The sequence below is a fragment of the Tiliqua scincoides genome, chromosome 6 (genome assembly GCF_035046505.1).
Source record: "Tiliqua scincoides isolate rTilSci1 chromosome 6, rTilSci1.hap2, whole genome shotgun sequence".
Classification (NCBI taxonomy): Eukaryota; Metazoa; Chordata; class Lepidosauria; order Squamata; family Scincidae; genus Tiliqua; species Tiliqua scincoides.
Genome location: NC_089826.1, coordinates 65,583,938 through 65,603,975, shown reverse-complemented (window position 1 = coordinate 65,603,975; position 20,038 = coordinate 65,583,938). Strand labels below are relative to the sequence as shown.

The 20,038-nt window shown below is 43.9% G+C and overlaps 1 protein-coding gene across 4 annotated transcripts in view; it reads right to left on the bottom strand.

Annotated features, from left to right (window-relative positions):
* Window positions 1-20,038, bottom strand: part of DLC1 (DLC1 Rho GTPase activating protein) — a 228,071-nt gene that overhangs the window by 13,564 nt on the left and 194,469 nt on the right. For all 4 annotated transcript variants that reach the window (XM_066632836.1, XM_066632837.1, XM_066632839.1 and 1 more), the window contains 5 exons: window positions 17,261-17,332; window positions 12,155-12,236; window positions 8,622-8,685; window positions 2,814-4,240; window positions 164-340 (listed from right to left, as the gene is read on the bottom strand). In XM_066632836.1, coding sequence (XP_066488933.1) covers window positions 164-340; window positions 2,814-4,240; window positions 8,622-8,685; window positions 12,155-12,236; window positions 17,261-17,332 — 1,822 coding nt within the window. The remainder of the gene's footprint in view (window positions 1-163; window positions 341-2,813; window positions 4,241-8,621; window positions 8,686-12,154; window positions 12,237-17,260; window positions 17,333-20,038) is intronic.

The window sequence follows — 20,038 nt, the reverse complement described above, 5'->3', positions numbered from 1 at the left end:
CCTTCTGTTGTCAGTGCCAAACCCCTACAGTTAAGTCAAAGTTCAGATTGTCCAGAGGCAAACTAACTTCTTAACAGTTGGCTGGAGGAGATCAGCATCATGTTGTAAAATTTGCAGGTTTTGAGTAATCAAAGGTTTGTCATGGATAGTCACAGCTCCTTACCAGTTGAAGCCATGTTTATTGGAAGGGGTGTATTTCTCCAAAAGTGCAGTTAACTTCAAGAGGGAGTATTTCTGCAGCAAATTCATCTGTGCCACGGACTGACAATCAATCTGCAGTGATGCCGAACTTAAGCTGGGCCGATGAGAGCTCTGAAAACTGTGCCACCTCATTCGGTACCTTCAGGAGGGGGATGCAAGTAGAAGAAAATGTATGAAGTTCAAACAACGCCAATGGAAAGTTAAAGCAACTTACTGTTTTGGAAAAACACAGCACTGCAGGATTGCATGAAGGAATTATTAGCCATACTGTTTCAAGATACAAGATCTTGCTGGTGTCAGGAGTAAAGATTTCAAGAGCATCTATAAGAGGCAAACTCAACTGAATCATAGAATACCACACTTGCCCCAGTTCACTGCATTCTCACTGTATTTAAATGAGCCTCCAACACATGTGCACTGCCCTATTGGCATTATGAATGTAAGTAAGCCAAGAACCTGTCTGATCATCTTGCCTTGTACAAGGACGAGGAAAACAACCAAAGAGCCTGGATTCAAAGTTCCCAGATTCCACCAGCACACATCAGGAGGAAAAGGAAAGCTGTCTGGGTCATTCCAATTTGTCAGTGCACGTAGAAAAAGAAAGGGGCAGCATTATGAAGATCTGCAGTGCACGCGTTTCACAAGTTAAACATTTCATGAAGCAAAATGCCAACAGAAAATTGGAAATTGTCACTTCATCTTATGTCATCAGCCTAACTCATTCCAGCAACAGGGAGGGCTTGGGGCTGCATTTTGTTCTGCTGTAATGATGAACAGACATAAGAAACGAGGTGACTACTCATACCTTTCCTAGCAGCTGCCCATGTGTCCCATAACAACTTTGAGAACAATGGGCCTTAATTTCTTCTCCACCACTTGATCTCTAAGTAAGAATCTCTTTAGATCCAAAAACCTCATAGTTCACCCGCAGGTATAACAGGAAAATCAAGATGTGATCGCTGCAATTCAAGAGCACATTGAAGCATCCTCTGGCACCTAAGCCAGGACTGTAAAATCCAAACGAGCTGGAATGCCAGAATTCTCCACCTGACAGATTCCCAGATTCCCATCCATGACTTTTCACCAGTCGTGTCGGGCACAGTAAGTACTGTAGGCACTGCAATGCACTGTGTAAATAGCTCCTCCCACTTGCAGTTTGAGCCATTCTAGGCAGTGATAGCAACATGCAGAAGTGCCTTCATGTTGCCACTGCTGCCTGGAATGGTTCCCATGGCGAGTGGGAGGGGCCACTTTCATGGTGTATTGCAGCGCCTGCAGTACTTTCCGCACCGCCCCACAGTAGCGACACCACTGCTTTCCACCAGATCTATCAATCTCATTTCAGTACGAACACCCATTCTGTGAACTCCTCCTCTTAACGTCAACCACCAGCTGCATATTTTTGACTCCGTGGACTATGACCCAGACAGGGAAAGAAACACTGTAAACACAGGACAGGTGAAAAAGGAGGCTCTGAAATGCCAACCAAGTCCACTTCCTGATCTCTGTCTCATTTCCCCAGTAGGAGAAACAGTGACTTGCCCCAAGCGCCAGGCAATTTTACATGACAAGTTCATGTTCGGTAAACTACTATTTGTGCTTTGTTGGCCATAAAGCTGACTGAATTACATGGAATAGGATAGGGCTATTGAGGCCGTATTGGAAACTCCAAAGGGCATCAATTTTCACACTTCAGACATAAGCTAATGGATGTTCACCATACTGATAACATGCAAAAGGGCCACACACACACACACACACACAAAATTCACAGCTTGAACACACAATGCATTACAGGGATAAATTCAGCTAAGGAAGACTAAACTTTACCAGCTGCCTAGGCCAACTGAGAAACACAATGTTTCCACATACAACCAGCAGTGTAGCTAGACGGAGGGCTACAAATCAGTAAGTACAAACAGGTGCCACAATGCACCGTGTAAGCGGCCCCTCCCATTCACCATCAGAGTCATTCCAGGCAGCGACGGCAAGGCACAGAACATACTGCTTGGTTAGGCGAGTGCCTGGACATTGCTATCACTGCCCAGAATGGCTCTGATGGTGAGTGGGAGGGGCTGCTTACATGGCGTGTTACAGCACCTGCAGGACTTTTAGTTTTGCCCCCTCTAACTATGCTACAGCAAGCAATGGAACTCTCCTAGATTCCATCCAATCGTGTCTAACTATATTTAGTATTTATCCAACACTATCACAAGGTATTTTCAGTAGTAAAGCTGCATTTTGTGGCCCAAATAACAACTGTGAAGCAGTTTTTCCGAAAGCAATAAAAAGGTTTTCACTCTACCAGGTCTTTGAGATCTGTGCTGATCCTGATGATTTTACTGTTTGGCTGAGCCTTTTCTATAAAATTTTTATGCGTCAGTTTGACCTAGCTGATGTTTTCCTGTATACCATTTTATGGAAATTCTTGTTTGTGATTTTTAAACTGTAAACCGCCTTCAGAGATCTCAGTCAAATGGTGGGATAAAAATCTAAACACAAAAACTAGCAGCTCTTCACAAGCATTCTTGATTATACATTCAACACTGGTCAGTTTGTCTTAAAGCGCCAAGCTTTCCTCTGACACTACACTCAGGCCTGTGCTTACTGACCTGTTACAGCGCGTCAAAGATGCACCCACCCCAGAGTCCCTTCTTTCCTGGATTCCTGTGGGCTCCTCTGTATCATTCAGTGAGTTTCCAGTACTGTCAAGATCACTGGGTATTGTTCTATCATTGTCCACATCAAGGAGGATCTGCTTGGGGGAGGAAGGGCAGGGAGAAACTGAATCGAGAGCAGAGTCGGAGTCTCCTTCATCCGAAAACTTCTCTGACCACTGGTTCACAATCTTCTGCATGCCTTTGACATGGTACAGGATGTCATCCAGTTCAGGAAAGAGGTCTTCGTTCTCCAGGTCAGCCAGGTCACCTGTGCTGGAATACAGGATAGAACTTGGCACGTTGTCGTAAATGCTGAGCCGGCTGCACATTGAACTTGAGGAATTGCGCCTTTTCCCCATGCTCAGATCTTTGGAGCTGTCCGAACTGTTCTCCCTCCTGAGGGCAAGATGGCCATGGCCATGAAAGCTCCCTGTTCTCCAGTTTACGGAAGTGCTGTTTTTGGAGGGAGAGAAGTTGCCGTTGGAGAGGGCTTTAGGAAATGTTCCAGGTTTGTGGTCGTCTGGAATGAAAAAGACTGTGTCCTCTGAAAAGCTCTCTCTGTTTTTAAAGTTCTGCTCCATGACATCATTGAATGTTGATTGGTTGAAAGGGTCAAAACCCTCTAGGTACATGCCCACCCTTTTATTGTAAGCGCTAAGGCTGCGCGTCCTTGTGATAGGACTTGGGGTGCTGACGGCGCTGCTCGTTTCCGATTGGCTGCTGCTACTGCTGGTCTGGGTGGAATTGGAGACGCTTCTTTTGCGTACCATAGGAACGTTGATGTGATTGCCATTCAGAGTCGAGATCTCCACACAGTTCAGTTGTTTCAGCTTCTCTTCATCCACACCTTCTTGCAAGATAGGCCCGCTGATAATAAGCCCAAGTTTGGAAGGTGCTTTGCTTTTGCCATGATGGGAGCTTTTTATTTTGAGGCTCTCCATTCTCTTCAACAGGCTTCTTGTTTTGGACTTGGCATTCTTCTCGCTGGCTTTCACATTGAAATTGAAGTTTGACAGCTCTTTGGGGGAGGGCAAGCTGCTGAAGGAGTCCTCATTGGCTACAAGATTGCCTGATGAGCAAACACTAATGACAGAGTTGGTTCTGGTGGTGGTGACTTCGCTCTGGGAGGCAGCTGGGTGGCTGCCGTTGCTGCTGATGCTGTGAACAGACACCATCTCCTGGTGCTCACTGACGTCTGTAAGCACACTTTCATGGCTGGCTGCACTGCTAAGAAGTGCCACTTCTGCAGAGGTGGAATGAAAATCCTGCTTTGGAGAGAACACATTGAACTCCTCAAGCCTGGACCATCTCTTGCTGTCCCTCTGGAAAGTCCATTTGCCACTTATTGCACAAGGCTCATCTTCATCTGAGTCTTCACTCTGCAATGAAGGAGAACACCCATAATAAGTACAAAAACAGTGACAAGATAGCTCTCCAATAAATTTTAAAAAACGCATTACAGTGGGTCCTCAGAATCCAGGATCCTCTGAGGGTACCAAAATTCTGTGGATAATAAATCCGTGGCTTAATAAATCCGTGGTTATCCTGGATACAACCAGATGTGCCTTCTGGTCATGTCTGGGAGGTGCTCTGAGGTGCAATGAGGCTGTGCACAACCCTTCCTCCCCCGCACCTCAGAATGCCTCCAGACATGACCAGAAGTCATCAATGCAAGCCAGAAGCACACACAGCCTCCCTGCTTTCAAAACAGCTCCTGGACGCAACACGACCCACCAGTTCATGTAAAGCTTCCCGCATCCCTTTAAAGGAAGTAAGTTCCATTGTCTACAGTGGGGCTTACTCTCAGGAAAGGGGGCATAGGATTGCAGCCCCAGTTGCATATAGAAACCACAAGAGGTGGTTTGTGCACACAGTTTCTTAACATTCTAATAGGGAGCCCTGTGAGGGCTGCACAGGGCTCTCCGCACCTCCTGCTACTTTCAGAAGCCCATAGTAAGTAAAAGCACCCCCATTCGGCCCCCTTAGCGTTGCTGCCCTCGTCCCTCCCCCACAAAGACTTATTTAGGGAGTAATGCTCCCTAAAAGTTTGAGAACTACGGATTTAGACCAGTGAAAAACTGTGCTATGCATAAAATATTCAACTGGAATCCAAAAAACCAATATTGGCATTTATCTTCCTCTATGCAACCAGGGCTGCAATCCTATGTTCCCCTTCCTGAGAGTAAGTCCCACTGTAGACAATGGGACTTTCTTCTAAGTAGATAAGCATAGGATTGTGCTCTAAGAGGCACTGTGAATTGTGGCAACATAATACCTTAAAGGTCTTCCAAGTGTGACTAATGAGAGTGTGAGAGCGCCTATTAGACTGCTGCAGGTTGAAGGACTGACTCTTCTTGCCTTCTCTACCCCACTAGTTAGCAGCTGCCAGTATGAGAGTGTCTCAAGAACAGACTTTCTAAGGCTTTGCTGCTGGGCTTGCAATGTTTGGACAGCCCAGATTCTGAGAAACAGAAATCCACTGATGGTGCCTGCAGATGAACTGTCAACATTACACTTGCACATACCCTTTTGTTGCTTATTTATAGGCAGAGCTCAAAAGGGATATTCCCATAAAGATCTGGCAGAACCTCTTAAACTTGATGTTGGAAAGCTAAGGTTTCCAATGTGGCAGCGCTGCCATCTATTTATGTGGAAAGTGTCCTGTTGTGCTATTTATCGTATTTCTGGACTGATTGTCAGCATATATTTCCAAAGCTTTTTTATAAACTAGAAACCAAACCAAATTAGAGTCTGAGGCAGTGATTTTCAACCTTTTTCATCTCATGGCACACTGACAAGGCACTGAAATTGCCAAGGCACACCATCAGTTTTTTGACAATTGACAAGGCATTCCACACTGAAGGTGAGGGGCTCACATCCTCCAGTGGCCCTACTAATAAATTACCCTCCCGAAAACTCCCATGGCACACCTGTGGATCATTCGTGGCACAATGATTGAAAATTGCTGGTCTAAGGAAAGAGCAATCAGGGGCATAGCTAAATAGAGGAAAAACCCCTTGGCACCTTTAATTGCTTTGGAATCCTTTCACTCACTCAGTCTCTCCCCCCCCCATTAAGAGCCCAATCCTATCCAACACAGGAGCAGCAGCACTAAACGGCTACAGCTGCATCCTGTGCTGAATTTGAGCAGACTGTAGGTCTCCTCGGAGTAAGGACAGCGGAGGTTTGGGTTACCTGTTATATTAAATTGTCTTAAGTTTTAGACTGAATTTTTCTCATTTGAGTAAGGATTTCATACTTTCAAATCACTACAATTTGTGATGTCCAACATTTATTCCACTACACTACTGTTCAAAAGCTTCATATTAATTTGTTTAAAAACAAAAAAAAGTCTCTGTGCCTGGTTGAGATCCTGGAGGCAAGTAGATTGCCTATGTCATGCAATCGCCCCGTTTCCCCACCCCCCCAATTAGCAGCTACAAGTCTGGAACTGATGGACAGATTGTCTAAAACAGGCATAACTATCTGCTAAAGAAAAAAAAAACAAACTTGTGCAATGGAAAAAAACCAGCACAAAAATACGGTGAGGTGAAGCACTATCTTCAAAGCCTTTTATATGATATGACAGAATTCCCTTCTTTGTAAATTGGGACAGGTGGGATATTGGAAAATTAAAAGCAACACAAAATGTTTATCCTTAAATCAAAGAGACACAGAATGTGAGCTATGCCATACTGCCTCTTTTCACAACAGTTCTGATACGGTAACTGAAGGGTAGTTTCTAGTGTGTTCAGTAGCATAGCTAGAGGGGGTGCAAAGCACTACATTTTGCAGGTACCTGAATGTACCATGCAAGGGGCCCCTTCCCCATCCCTTTGGAGCCATTTCCCAGCAGTGAAAGCAAAAAGGAGGCAAATGTTTCTCTGGAAGGTCACTGATTGCTGAACACCCCCACAGAGAGAGGAACAAAAATGTGACCTTGCCCTCTAAGCAGCCTTGAAGCATTTAGAGCACCAACTTTCCAGCCACTGGCATAGCTGTGACAGTGGGGCATGCGCTACATCCTGCAGTTGAGAGGCAGTCACAGAGGCCTCCACAAGTAAGGCAATGTTTGTTTCCTTACCTCGGGGCTGCATCGTCCTTTCCTTGGTGCTGGAAAGTTGGTTAGGATTGTGCCCTTAGTTTGATACAGATGGGGCAAGGCTGAAGGCAATTTCATGCAGATCTTGGAAGTGAGCTCCACTTTGATCAAGGGAACTTACTTCCAAATAAACATGCATAGGATAATAAGTAATTAGTGCAAACAGTCCTCTTGTGCAAGACCTACTGATATAAAGAAGCGATGCAAGATGACTCACTTAAATGGCTCTTGTTCAGGAGCTCAGGTGCATTGCATTTTGTCTTCCAAAGCTTGATAGCTACTAGTACTTCTGACTTGCTCTACAACTTGCGGCATAGCAAAGTCATTATGAGTCCCATCACCACTCCTCTACAATCAGATCATTCCATTTTGCTACTTTTTGCAGATAAAGAGCTGAATAGAGAATAACCTCTCTAGTCTAAGACTAAGATGGTCTGAAGATTTTCTTTAGTTGTAGTTCAAACCACATACAGTGAGCCCTCCTTAACTGTGGATTCGGCACCTGTGGATTTGATTCAGCATGGGTGCCAGACCTGTGCTAGAGGGTCTCACCAGACCTCCCAGATGTGACCAGAAGCACCTGGTGTCCAGGAGGTGTTCTGAAGTGCCGCACACACCTCAGAAGGCCTCCTGGAGATGCTTCTCAGAAGGCCTCCTTTTTGGAGATGCTCCTGGAGAGGCACTTCCATTTTTTGTCAAACAAGAAGAGGTTTCTGAGGCTGCATGCTGCCTCTCAATGACTTAGAACACATCCAGGTGGACTGGAGGTCCTCTGATGCTCTCCCTATCAGATTATCCACCAATTTCAGTATCTATGGTGGTCTAGGAATGGACTCTCACAGATACCAAGGGAGTACCAAGGTACTTATATTAGACACACTGATGCATATCAGTCTGCTTGGTATATGGGTTGACTGCTACCCCCATTTAGGCGAAAGATTACTTCCATTTGTCTGATTTAATCAACTGTTATAATAAGTTAACACAACCTAAGTGAGATGCTCTCTATTTGTAGATTCTTGTCAGGATCACCAAATACAAAATGCTGACATTCTTCCTACAAGGCAGGTCCTGTAGATTTTTGTATTATAAAATTCAGAACCAGAGGAAAACCAAGATTTGTGCAGATTTAGCACTTTATTTTCACAAGCATTTTGTCACACTTCTTTTAACATATACTGACTGTGGAAGAGATTCTGTTTCATGTCATCTAGACAAATTAGCACCATCATCTTTGTGAAGGTTTCTTGAACCATGTCAAATCCTGCAGTCCAACAATTGAACAGATTACCAAGGGAAGCAGTGGTTCTCACTTGCTGAAGGTCTTCAAGTGGAAGCCTGATGGGCAAATTTTGGAGATGCTCTAGAGAGGACTTTCCTGCTTCAAGTAGGGGCTGGATTAGATGCCTTCAACTCTATGACTTTTCGCTTTCATTAAAACACACAATGATGGTAAAAGCAAAACATTTCATGAATAAAGATGTATGATTTGGTGCAGGACATGGGTTAAGTATACTCATAGGCACATTTACTTGGCAATAGATTCTATTATCTCAAAGGGACAAACTGCTGAGTAAACACACATAAGATCACCCGTGCAAGCAAAATAATTCCCTCTAATTCCTTACAGTTCATTATGGATTGTTAAATACACTTACCCGTTTCCTATGAGGACTGATTTCTAGCTTCATCACTGCACATTTGTTTAAAGTATTCAATCGCCTATGGAGGGAGAGAAAAAAAAACACAAAAGTTACAGTAAATGTGCTGTTCTAAGATGCTGACTATTTCAACTAAAGGATTGTTGCAAAAGTTTTCACTAAGCTTATTTACATGCAAATGATCTGAAGGAGAGCCTCAAAATAGTATTTATTATATTTAATTAACACCACATTACATCAGCGGGATACCAGATTTCGTGGAGCGCGTGGGATGCAGATGCAAGATCATAAGAACTTTCCTAAATAAGTTGCCTATGAGTCAGGACCATAAAGGAGACCTTGTTCAACCAGAGCCCATTAAATTGGGATAACTGTTGTGTGGTCATACCAGATTCATGTTTCCCTAGTGGAAAACTACTCATGCTTTCCAAGGACTGAGTTTATGTGGAATGTTGCACTCTACACATGAAATAAGGGGTGGCATACTTTGGAATGAGTTTCCTGTCTCTACTGAAGTGCTTGTATAGTAAGCAGTAATCAGGCTTGAAAGTGACTGTAAGTGAAACTGCCAGTCATTTTTCCTTAACACAGTACTTTTATTTGTTGCATCCAAATTGACCTAAAGGCAAATGGCTGCTGATATATAGCCCTTATACATGGGCAACGTATATAAAACAACAACAAAACCCAACAACTTTTCTTTAAAACAACAACAAACCCAACAGCAAAACTCTGCTGTTTATCTAAGCCACTTGTATGTCTCAATTCAGGCTGATGTCTAGCCCTAGAGTTCCTATTTAATTATTTATCAGGCTACCTAACAAGTTGCTGTAGTTACAAGGGTGCCCCCAAAATACCAATAAATTTCCACTGAGGTGTACACTGACTTTCAAAATTCAGAAGACTGTACTGGGTGTGTGTGTTGATTTTTAAATTAACCATTCATTGAAAGCACAGGAGATCAAATGCTAAATCAATATAGTTTGTATTGGCTGAGATCCAGATAACAGATATCTCCATTTACTACCAATGTTACTTTATACATAAAATCCTAGAGGAAAACCATCAGTCTTTTCTTGACGACAGCTGATACAGAGAAAATGTGTGGCCCGAACTTGGGAGTATGGTACAGCCTACAGCAGCTTGCTATCATTTTTTCCCCCAAGTCTAGCAAGCTGAAACCAAAGTGGGAAACTAATTTTCCACACATCAGGTGTCTATATTGTCCTTTTGCAGTATGTAATATAATTACTTTCATTACAGCCCCAGGACAAGACTGCTAATCTCTTTCTGAAAGAAAAAAAAAATCAAAGCCCTTTTTTCTCAAGGTGGTACAGTTTCTCTAATACTGTTACACTGCACACAAAAAGTTAAATAAATTGGACTGCTGGGTAAAAAGGAGAAAAAGTGCTTGGTGTTTTTGTATTTTAATTAAAGTAAGCTCTATAGGAAAAATAATTTCAAACAGGTGAATGAATACTCATTCTATGCATTTGTGTGTGAATAATACTGTCTTCAAGGGCAACTCTCATGAGCCCAATGGAGCCCAATGAAAACCTTTTCATTGATCCCAGTAGATGCAAGACTTCAGGTCAAAATACAAATGACCCAACTTTTGTATTACAGAGTACCTGAGCAATGTTTGACATGGATCTCTTAGCAAAATTGCTCCAAATTAAAACAATATGTAATATTTGAAATTTGCTTCACTTTCTTTCATTACAGAAATATACAACAATAAATATTGTGAGCCCTCATAAAGATCTGCAGATCCCTGCTGGGTCATATATGTTACATACATTTGATCTGTTGTAGACATGGATCCAATACTCTCCCATATGGTTCCTCCATAACTAGGTTAGCAAATGGACTACCCCTAGGATGCAAGACTTGGGTCTGGACACCTGAAGGATTGCCTTGTCCAACATGAGTTTGTCCATACACCATGGTCATCTTTGGAGGCCCATCTCTGGAGGCCTATTAGATTCCACCATCTAATTCACATCTTGTACTGAAGTTATGAACACATTTACAGGTAGGTCGATAGGTAGATCTATCTATCGGTAGTTAAAGGCTGTGTGTGTGCTTGCTCTCCCAATTTGGATTTGTTTTGTTTTATATAAACATTTGTGAATCTTACAGCATGAGTTTCTACAGCAGGTTTTCTCTAGTTTCAACCTGCAGCATTTAACTCGCCCAACCACTTTGATCTGTCAAAGAAAACATATTTTCAGCCAGTCTGATAACAGTGCCTTTGATTTCACAAAGATTATCTCTTGCCTCTTCTTCAAAATAAGTCCCTTGGCCTGTTGAAGCAGATAAGTGGGAAGAGAGGCTGTGAAACCTATTTTCACAGAGGGACCTCCAATAATAAAATTCACACTTTGAAAAATAAAAGTTAAATAATTGAAATAAAAATGTAGAACTAAGCCACACAAAAAAATCTACTGAAAAGGACAACCAAAATATAAATGTGGTGGCAAAGGTCCCCCCCACCACCAAATTTTAAAGGTTAAATGATACAGGGCCCAATCCCATCCAGGGATGATACAGACATGCCAATGGGGTGGGTGCTGCATCCTGAGGTTCTGAGGGAACCTGCAACCTGAGGGAACTATGTTCCCTTACCTTGGAGATGCATTGGCACTAGAAAGTTGGATAGGACTGAGCCCATGATGAGTGAACACTCAAGGTCTTTGAAATATATTTTCAAACTTCTTATAGGTTGCACAATGGCACAGGTTTTGGAAATGCAGGTGCAACAATCATCAATGGTGCTTCTATTACAAACTGAAATTCATGCACTAATTGGAGGGAAACAATCATTTTCGTAATAGTAAATCATTACAGTTTTCAAAGAAGAGGAGATTTCCCTGCAACAGACATTCAAGCTGAGAAAGATATTTGGATCTCACTTAACAGCTGAGAACAATAACCTGGAGAGGCAAGGAAGATATATAAGAAACTCTAACAAGAACTACAAAAATGATTAAAGTTGGTTTTTAAAAATGTGCCTCCTTATCCAGCATCAGAATTCCAGACCTACCTCTCCAATCAAGAGCATTAGAAACCTACCTCTTTGAATGAATGAATGAATGAATCCTGAAAAGAATCCACAAGAATCTGACAAGAATCCACTGGCCACATGGTTGTGGCTTGCGAACACATGAACTCCTCAAGACATGTGTTAGGCTTGACTCTATTCTCCCTACCCCCAAATAAAAAATACCCCATAAGTATTTGTTTATGGAAACTTTATAGAAAAGGTCTCAAATATAACTTCAGTTTGGTTTCATGAGGGACATTATCTTTGACAGTTAAATGTCAGTAATTGCAAAGTTGCAATTTTCTTGCACCACAGAAAGCTCTTCTTAACAGTCATTAGTACACTGTATGAAGGGTGAAGTCAGACAAATTCTTTGGTTTATAAAGAATATTTGGAATGAATGACTGGGCAATAAATATAGTAGCTGTGCATTTTTGTCCTACTCAGAGTAGGCCTTTTCCTAGAGTAACATTTTCCCACAAACCTGCACAAGGCTTCAATGGCATCTCTATCCAAGAAGTCATGCTCTCTCTTGACTGAAGTGATGTCAATGGGAAATATAAGATCTGTAGAAGTAAAGACCAATTGGAAATCAGGATTATTTATTCCCAGAGGTAATATATTTCAAAGCAACTGGACAACAGTTCATCTCAACAAGCTCCTTTCCTTGCACAACTCTCAATAGGTGGGACTTCACATCAACACGCTTTGTACGCAAGCTGACCTTCTCTGTTGGAGAGAGTCTTATGCAGCTTTGGTTACCTTCTAAGACTTGAGTGCCCTATATTTTAGGACAGGGGTGCCCAAAACCCGGCCCTGGGGCCACATGTGGCCCTCGAGGCCTCTCAATGCGGCCCTCAGGGAACCCTCAGTCTCCAATGAACCTCTGGCCCTTCAGAGATTTGTTGGAGCCCGCACTGGCCCAATGCAACTGCTCTCAGCGTGAGGGTGACTGTTTGACCTCTCACATGAGCTGTGTGATGAGGGCTCCCTCCACTGCTTGTGGTTTCACGTCTGTGATGCGGTAGTGGTGGCAAAGGAAAGGCCAGCCTTGCTTTGTGCAAGGCCTTTTATAGGCCTTGAGCTATTGCAAGACCTTCATTCATTCATATAAGTTCATCTTTAATATATTCATTTATGTAAACTTATGTAAATTTATTCAAATTTTAAATGTAAATTAATTATTTTCTTCCTCGGCCCCTGATACAGTGTCAGAGAGATGAAGTGGCTCTCCTGCCAAAAACTTTGGACACCCCTGTTTTAGGACAGCGATTCTCAACCTTTTCTCATCTCATGGCTCATTGAGAAGGTGCTAAAACTGTCAAGGCATACCATCAGTTTTTGTCCATTTATTTGGGGAATGAAAACAACATGTAGACAAGGCAGAGCATACTGCAGGCCAAGAGCTCACACCCCCTAATAGCCCTACTAATGTATTACTCTCCCTCTTCCAAACTCCCACGGCCTACCTGCAGACAATTCATTGCACACCAAAGTGCCATAGCACAATGGTTGAAAATAGCTGTTTTAGGGGGGAAAGTGGGATATAAGCCCTTTCAATAAATAAAATAAATAATGTTGTATTTAGAGCCACTTCCTATAGCTTTAGGACGTCTGGCTATGCCTGAAATGCAGGATCAAGTCCTATCTGTCAACCAGGGATCTGTGGGTGGTGTAAATACTATATGCCTGCTTGCAGTGGCAAAACAGCTGTAAGTTTCCAGAGTTTAGCCACTGGTGTTGCATCCTCTTTGCTCTCCCCAAGTGTTTATTTAAGACAGGCCTGCATGACTAGTGAAGTAAATGCACCTCCCCCTCTACTTATGGTGGCCTGCTAGCTTGACATCCCCCCTTGTTTTTGCAGCTGCCTGCACATAGCACAGACAAAGGGGTTTATCAAGCCTTTAGTAGACTGTAGTGCATGGCTTTTTCATCTCACGAAGACTGTGGTACATGGCTGGGGACTTGCATCATCTTGGGGGGGCCACAACCGCACAAGCTTGCTCTCGTCCATTTATAGAGAATGAAAACAACACATAGATTCTAGCAACTTGATTCTCCTTCTCTTTGATATGATGCACTGATAGGACTTACGAACTAGTCTATTGCGGTGGTTTCCAAACTTTTTAGAGCGTCTAGAGACTGCTGCCTGGTTTATAAATGCCAAGAGGTGTGACTATAATGGTGATTGGGCAACAGTGCTCTCCCCCTCCAAGAAAAAACTTGTTTAACCTTTGATTCACATAGCGTAATCCGTCCTGTCAGTTTCACAACTGACCAAAAATTGGGTCACAACCCACTGGTGGGCTCCAGACCCACCGTTTGGGAACTGCCGCAAAACAAACAAAAAGTCTGTCATCTTAGGGGTAAACAAGACATAATGTGAGAGATCCATGATTGTATCTTCTGATTTTTTTCCCCATTGGTTGAAAGCACTTGCTTGGAGTAGTGATGTGTTATTTGGATGAGAGTCTTGGTGCTGGGGAAGGAGGGTTAACCCTTCTCCTTACACCTTGAAACCACTCTCCCCAAGTTGCTATCAGACTGTTAAGAGGGAGAAAGGACAAGTATCCATCTCACACCTTTCTTTGCTGTCCCCCACAATGGCTAAATGTAGATTGGGGTGGATGGGTTATGTAAATCAGAGAAATTGTGATGGGGAAGTTGATCAAGCTCTTCCTCCTAGTGCAGCCAAATCAGGCTCTCTGGTTGTTATTTTTGATCAAAGAAAAAGACACCAGGAGACCAATGGCATGGACATCTCCCATTTCTCATCTAGTTTGGTCTGAGAAGACTATAACATCTGTGACAAGAGATCACAAGTACTCTGCAGTCAGTACAATGGATACCCAAATGTGAGAGTCCTGGTAAGGTAATATCAGTTTTGCATGGGCTGATAAAAAGGCAATCCAATGCATCTTGAAAGAAGAGGCAGAGTATACTAGCAGTAAGTGAATACAATCACTAGGGCTCAAGCAGTCCATAAATGCACATAGGCTCAAATGTCTACTATAGATACTTGAGTATAAGTCACTCTCAAAGATAAGACAAGGGCAGGTTTTGACCCCAAATCATGGAATTTTCTATGACCCTTGGATAAGTCGGGGAGGGGGTAAACGGGGGTGGGTCTGACTATAATTTTGTCTGCTTTTATCTGAGGCCAGATCCTGAAAAATAACCTACCAGTAATTGTTACATAATAACTGTACAGTTGATAATTTATTAAATATTTAATAAAAGATCATAAGAAACATTTTTATTAATTAACTTTTTAAATTCTGGTCTTCACAACCTTTTTGTACACACTATCAGAGTAAGTGCACTGTAAACTACATACCAGTACAACCATTAATCAAATCCTTCTTTAAGGTTCCTGGTGTGTTAAGCCAGAGGCTCCTCAAACAACATACAATATATAACACATAACTGGGAGTGTGCAATCCAACTCACAGCAGAGCAAAAAGGAATGACCATGAGCAAGTGCAGCTACACATAGTTGCAGCCCTATTTATTCAGGAGTAGACCCATTGCTTTCCATGGGTGTTATTCTTAAGTAATGGTGCACTGAATTACAGCCTTGGACTTTGCTTCAGATGGAAATGAGGATAACATCCTGGTGTTTAAGAAAACCAGACCTTTGCCAAACAATTCCAAAAAGGTGCAAAATAGTGTGAAAGGGTTGGGTGTGATCCTGCCAAACAGAACACGGCTTGCATGATTTAAATGGAAGCCTTGAGATCAGGCTTACATTTTTCTCAGGTGGAAGGAGTGAAAGGGTTAACTTTGGCTGCAGCTTGCAGAAACTAATGCTCTGGTTGCCACTGAGACAAATAGCCCTCTAATGATCTCTGCATTGTCCTCTTGCTCTCCTCTGAGCTTCTCCTGCCTTATTGGCAGAAATTTCTGGACTTATAGGCAAGTATCTATGGAAATTTGCTGAGGGAATCTTGAGTCAAAGGATAGCAACTGCAGACTGAGAATGAGGCGCTTCGTGTACACAAACACAACACAGAGAAAAGGCATCCAGCATGGCCCTGACATCAAACAGGAAATATCAACTCTCCCTACTGAAGTCCTAAGTTAGGCTTGCACAGTTGGGGGTCCACCAGTCAGGTATGGTGACTCATCATGGGCTCAGTAAATTTTGTGTTTGCTGCCTGACTGCGACTGCAAGAACAAATGGGTTGCCAATCAACTGTAAGTCCAGAATTCACGACTGGTGGACTCTGTTGCCTTGGTGGGTCACCAGTTGTGCAGGCTACCATGACAGAAATATGAATGCATAGCAGAAAATATATGTGTATAAAACCATGCAACAACCAGAAGGTTTTGTACGTGTGCGTGCAGGCTTGCACCCATGGAAAGCTTTCTAGAAATTCTACACCTTGGTAGAACACTGAAATCACCAAGTTTGAAGAACTAAACTTGTCCAAATATAGAAGACTGAACAAAGAAATTGGCCAACTGTGAGAGCTGTCCTGCACACAGATGTTTTTTCCCCCAGTATGTTAAAAAGGCCTTTTCTTGGCACCATGTCAGTCCCAAATGTGAAGAACATAATAGAAGGAAACTCAGTTCCTAAACAGACAAACAAAAGAATTGCCAAGTGTTGTCTCTGCAAGTGCCATTATCGTCTTTCACTGCCAATGCAGCTGCAAATTAAAGGCTACTTCAATGATTTGTCAAGAATGCCTTCTTAGCACTGTTGCAAATTTCCAACACGACAAATAACGAATTATCTCTCCTCCATTATAACTTGCAGCTGTGGAGAAGTTGTGATAGTGCTGGGTGTTCTGTTCAGTGGTGAGAAAGCTTCAGAGCTCCTCCACAGATTTTAATATCTCTATAACAACTAATTGCTTTTGTTTTAAACCAGAGCAATTGTTCTCATCGTCATTAATCCAAGCATTCCATCCTTGTGAGTTCTTACACATTCGACACAGACTTGAGCATTGCTAGATTGGTTAAGCAAAAAGCGATCTGCATTCTCATCTTGAACTTCCTGACTGTCTCACTGCAAGCCCATCTCCAGTTTCTAGGATGTATATTGCTGGGTCAAACTTCCCCGTGTCTCAGAACACCTCAGGATGAGACTGGAAGGCGCTGGCGTGAACTGGAAGCCTTCTGAAGTTCAGCATCCGCAGATGCTCAAACCCTCGGAACAAGCAGCACTCACCGGGACAAGCGGTAGATGTGCCCAGCGCCAACGGTGCTTGCCGCAAAGTGCGCAACTCAGAAGTAGGTGGCAATGATGTGATGATGTCACTGCCAACTGCTTCTGGGGGCATTTCAGGTCACAGGGGCGGGCAGGGACGACCGACTAGCAATGATGCTCTGCTCATTGGGCTGATCTCATGAGTGTGAGTTGATCAGTGAGCGCCAGCAGCGGGCAATCCGCTTGTGGCCCTAGGCGCAGGGCTCCCTCATGCATGGGACCTGACTGGGTGAAATGGGCGCCACCACCCTAAGGCCTGCCCTGATCACTAGGATATGCTAAATAGGACATATCATAATTGAAATGATGGTGCTGAGTGCCTTTTCAATAAAAGCAACATCACAGAAAGGCAACCTGAACTACACTCTTACTTACCTTCATAAAGTTGAGCATACTGTGGAAAACCTGCTGCCCTCAGCCAATCACATGCTTCCTTGGCTTCGATCTCTGGAAGACAAAGAGAAATACCACATTGTTAGCTATTTGCTATGCAAATATTTCTCTACCTTTTATTTACCTGTTTAAAAACAGTACATAGAAAATATGCACAGATTCCACAATGCCCTTGGTGAAATACAGCTTTTCACCCAAGCTTTGCTACTTTCAGTTTTTATCTCATCCTCAGTTTTCACAGCCTTAGGAAGCAACTCCAATTCCTCTCCCCCAGGCATGGCTAAAGCAACACTCATCCTGATCATACTGATTAATGCAATGCTCAATGGCTGCAATGCACAGCGACAGATAGGCACAGGCAGGGCTCACATTGCAAATGTTGGCAGACAGAGCTCCAGAAGCATGCAAGGCTTTTTTGAATGCTTGGGGGGGGGGGGGGGCACAACAGAAGAGCCTGGCCTGGGACCAAATTGCTGGCTCATAACTTTTTTGTAAGGAATAAAAACCCTAACAAAATGGTTGGGGTGCCTTTATTAAATAATGTAAGCGAGACGAATACCGTGCAAAGGCTTCAGATGAAAATGAGAGGAAACCATGTTGCTTTGGCACAACTCTTTTGCACACTGAAATACCTAGTGAGGCTTATAGTAATACCCAGCCCTTTCACATCATGTAAATAATACTGATAGGCCTAAAGCTGAAGAACAACAGCCACATTATGTGACATGTACTCAAGCTTGCAGTTACTACACTGGTTAAAAGTGGAGGAGCACTGGAGGCTTCCAAAGCATTTATGAGTTACTCAGTTTACATACAGCTTGTTTGCTCCAGCTATACTTTAGGGGTGTGTGTGTGTCTTTGCGCACATGTCTTTGGCAGGCTACAGTCATTCTCAAGTATGTACTGGAGGCAGGGAGAAAGGGAATACATGCAGATCCTTGAGTTACTTGCTCTGTTTTCTTATTAAGCGCTCCAACACGTCTAATTACTTTGGATCCTGGTTCCAGAATACAGAGCAAGGTTGACAGGTGAGAGAGCCTGGATTAATGTGAAGAAAATTAAAAAGCTTCATTTGACTTCTATGGAACCACATCTCTCACCAGGTCCCAAGCCAGAACCTATTGGGAAGTTAAATTTGATTCCAACAAAACAGTGCTATACAAGCAATAATTAAAAAAGACACGCTGTTCCTTTTAACTACAAAGAATGCCACCTAACCAAGTCTAATGCATGCCTAGCAAGCTATGGTGTGGCAGGCCCAATTGCAGGACTCAAATCTACACAGCTTCTCCTCCTTGTGACTTGTGAAATGTCTACTGGAGGCTCGCAGCTCAATCCTGAGCTTCCTGGAGCCCGCTGGAGCAGCGATGCCAAAGTGGCTACCGCCTGATGCAGCCTGTTGGTGTGGTGGGCCAGAGTTCTGCTGGCAAGCCAACCAGGGGCCACTAGAGGGCCAAGGAGACTGGTTGGCACTTGAGATACCTGGGTCCCATCCAGGCGGGAGGACCGGTGGCCCACTGGGGAGCCCTGGTTGGACTGGCAGGTCCTGGTGGCCTCCCAAGGTCTCCAACCCCCTGTCTTCCCCACAGAGCACTTTAAACTGGTGGAGGACAGAATTAGGCCACCTTCCAGTCATACTAGCCTTTTTGGGCCTCCTGCAGCTCCTAGCTTCTTCTAGTCTGCAAACAAGTTGGGGAGTCAATCCCAGTTCTGTATTTTGGCTTGTTTACAAGCTTGGTTAAAACAAGCTGCAGATTGCTGAACATCAGGGCAAACCCTAGTTTGTTTGAAACCACAACAAGAAGTTAAGAACTCTTCACTCGCATGCAAAGCTGGGGGGGGGAGGGATGTGAGCATGAAACTTGTGAATCCATGATTAATGGCCCAATTCTATTCTCTAGCAGTTTACACTAAGCAGTAGTGCTGCCAAAGCAAGCGCTGCATTCAGTGGTGAAGGGGGCAACTGAATGACCTGGGAGAGATAAATAAAAATATTTTTTACTTTCCTCTTTATAGGCCACCGATCTGTCAAGTGGTCCCCTTGGACTTATGCCCACTCTTTTGCTGATGTAAGCCCAAGGAGAGTCAAGGGGCAGGCCTGGATGAGAAAGGGGCATAGGATCGTGGCATACACTGCCGCTGCTGAGATCCTCCTCCTCCCTCCCCCCACTGCCATTGTACCTGCCCGATACCCACCCCAATCCACCCGTGAACTGCCCTTTGCTCACCCCCACCACCACACCTGCTCCGGTGGGCATCCAGGTTCTGCTGGCAGGTGCATGAAACCTCTGGCTCTTTGTGTCAGTGATTCCAGAGTTCATGGTGGCAGTGCACCTTTTGCCCCACTGTAACTGGACTTATGGCAGTGGATCACAAGAACCGCTGCCATAGGCCCTGCATTGGACTGGGCCATAAACCATGATGTCTGAATTGGGTCAATAACTGAAAGCAATGAGACAATGACTCAGAGCCCGATCCTGTGTTCTGTGCCGCGCCTCCGCGGCATGGACCACAGTCGCAAACGTGCCATAAGGCACGTTTGCGGGGCTTACTGCTGGGCTCCCGCTGGAGCTAGCCCAGCTCTGGCCGGTGCGGAGCCAGTGTGTGGCGGGTGCCCGGGTTCTGCAGCTTGGTAGTCTAAGTGACCGCCGGGCTGCGGAAAGGGAGATGGGGCGTGGTGAGGGGCATGGGGGAGGTGTTCTGGAGAGGGGGGAGGCGGATCTGCGGAGCCAAGCTCCGCAGGATCCAAGGCGCCCGGGC